The following is a 1137-nucleotide window of genomic DNA, read 5'->3' as shown; positions in this document are numbered from 1 at the left end:
TCTTTCTCACCTTTTACACACTGCAAACCAGGTTGAAACCAAAGCTTCTGCTGAACTTACAAGTCAGCAAATCATGCGAAAGATAAAAACATTCACATTTTCTTCTCCACTATAAAAACAAGACACTGGCAACTCAGGCCAGCGACAGACAGACTTCAGCCACAGTCTATCAAACTAATCTCCAGACAGGGGCAGTGGTTTTAAATTAACTCCACTTGCATCTTTTATATTGCTCTAATTCTTTGTTCCTACCCTGTTTTCACTGACAACTGTGCTCTCATCTGTCCACCTGCTGTTTAAGAAAGCATACCATACACGAGTTCAAAATCCTAGGGTCAGATTTTTAAGAGCAGCTTAGCACGTCGCTGATTGCGTGCCGGAACCATCAGTGTGCTTCATCAGTACCAGCCGTATGGTCAGTTCCTAACTTAGCATTCATTTTGTGCTCCATCTTCTGTAAAACTGCTGGAAGATCCAGAACAGAAGAAATAATGTAATGAGGTACCGGAAAGGTATCTACCGGGGTTGTCATGGCTTTGTTTAACCAGACAGTTGCTTTCAAGCCAGCATTCAGGCCTCCTTGAATATCTGTATCTAAAGAGTCGCCAACCATCACACACTCTGCGGGCTGCACCCCCAGGAGATCGCAACAGTAATGGAATATGGATGGCGCCGGCTTCTCTTCCTTCTGCTCTCCCCCCACAACGATGGCGTCGAAGTAGGGCTGGCAGGCGCACGCTTCGATCTTCTCCCTCTGCGTCTGCTTGTCGCCGTTGGTCAGGAGCAGCAGGCGGACCACCTTCCGCAGCTCGGTGAGCATGCCCCTCGTGTCCTCGCCCAGGGTGAGGTGCTGGAGGCGGGTCGTTTTCCACAGGAAATAGCACTCGGCGGCCAGGTTTCGGTTCGCCTCCCCCCCGATCGTCTCTTGGATGGCCTCCTCCCAGTGCGAAATCCGCAGGTCCGTGATGCACATCTTGGCGGGATCGTGACACTCCTTGAGGAGCTTGGCCTGCACCTTATCGCAGATGGCGCGGGCTTCTCCCTCGCCGTAGTGGTGCTTTGACTGCAGGGCCTTTATCACCTTCAACGGACAAGAGGCCCTCGTCAGGGCGCCGCTCGCACGGGGCCGGCCGCCGC

General features: G+C 52.3%; 1 protein-coding gene across 1 annotated transcript; it reads right to left on the bottom strand.

The window, feature by feature from the left end:
* Window positions 1-385: 385 nt before the first annotated feature.
* Window positions 386-1117, bottom strand: NANP (N-acetylneuraminic acid phosphatase; the record flags this gene model as incomplete). The annotated part of the gene is made up of 1 exon (XM_010156946.1): window positions 386-1117. A coding segment is annotated over one exon (732 nt), but the record flags the coding sequence as incomplete, so codon positions are not given.
* Window positions 1118-1137: the final 20 nt, after the last annotated feature.

The sequence above is a fragment of the Eurypyga helias genome, unplaced genomic scaffold (assembly GCF_000690775.1).
Source record: "Eurypyga helias isolate BGI_N326 unplaced genomic scaffold, ASM69077v1 scaffold3628, whole genome shotgun sequence".
Classification (NCBI taxonomy): Eukaryota; Metazoa; Chordata; class Aves; order Eurypygiformes; family Eurypygidae; genus Eurypyga; species Eurypyga helias.
Note: the sequence above shows the minus strand (reverse complement) of the source record. Positions and strands in the feature narration are given on the sequence as shown.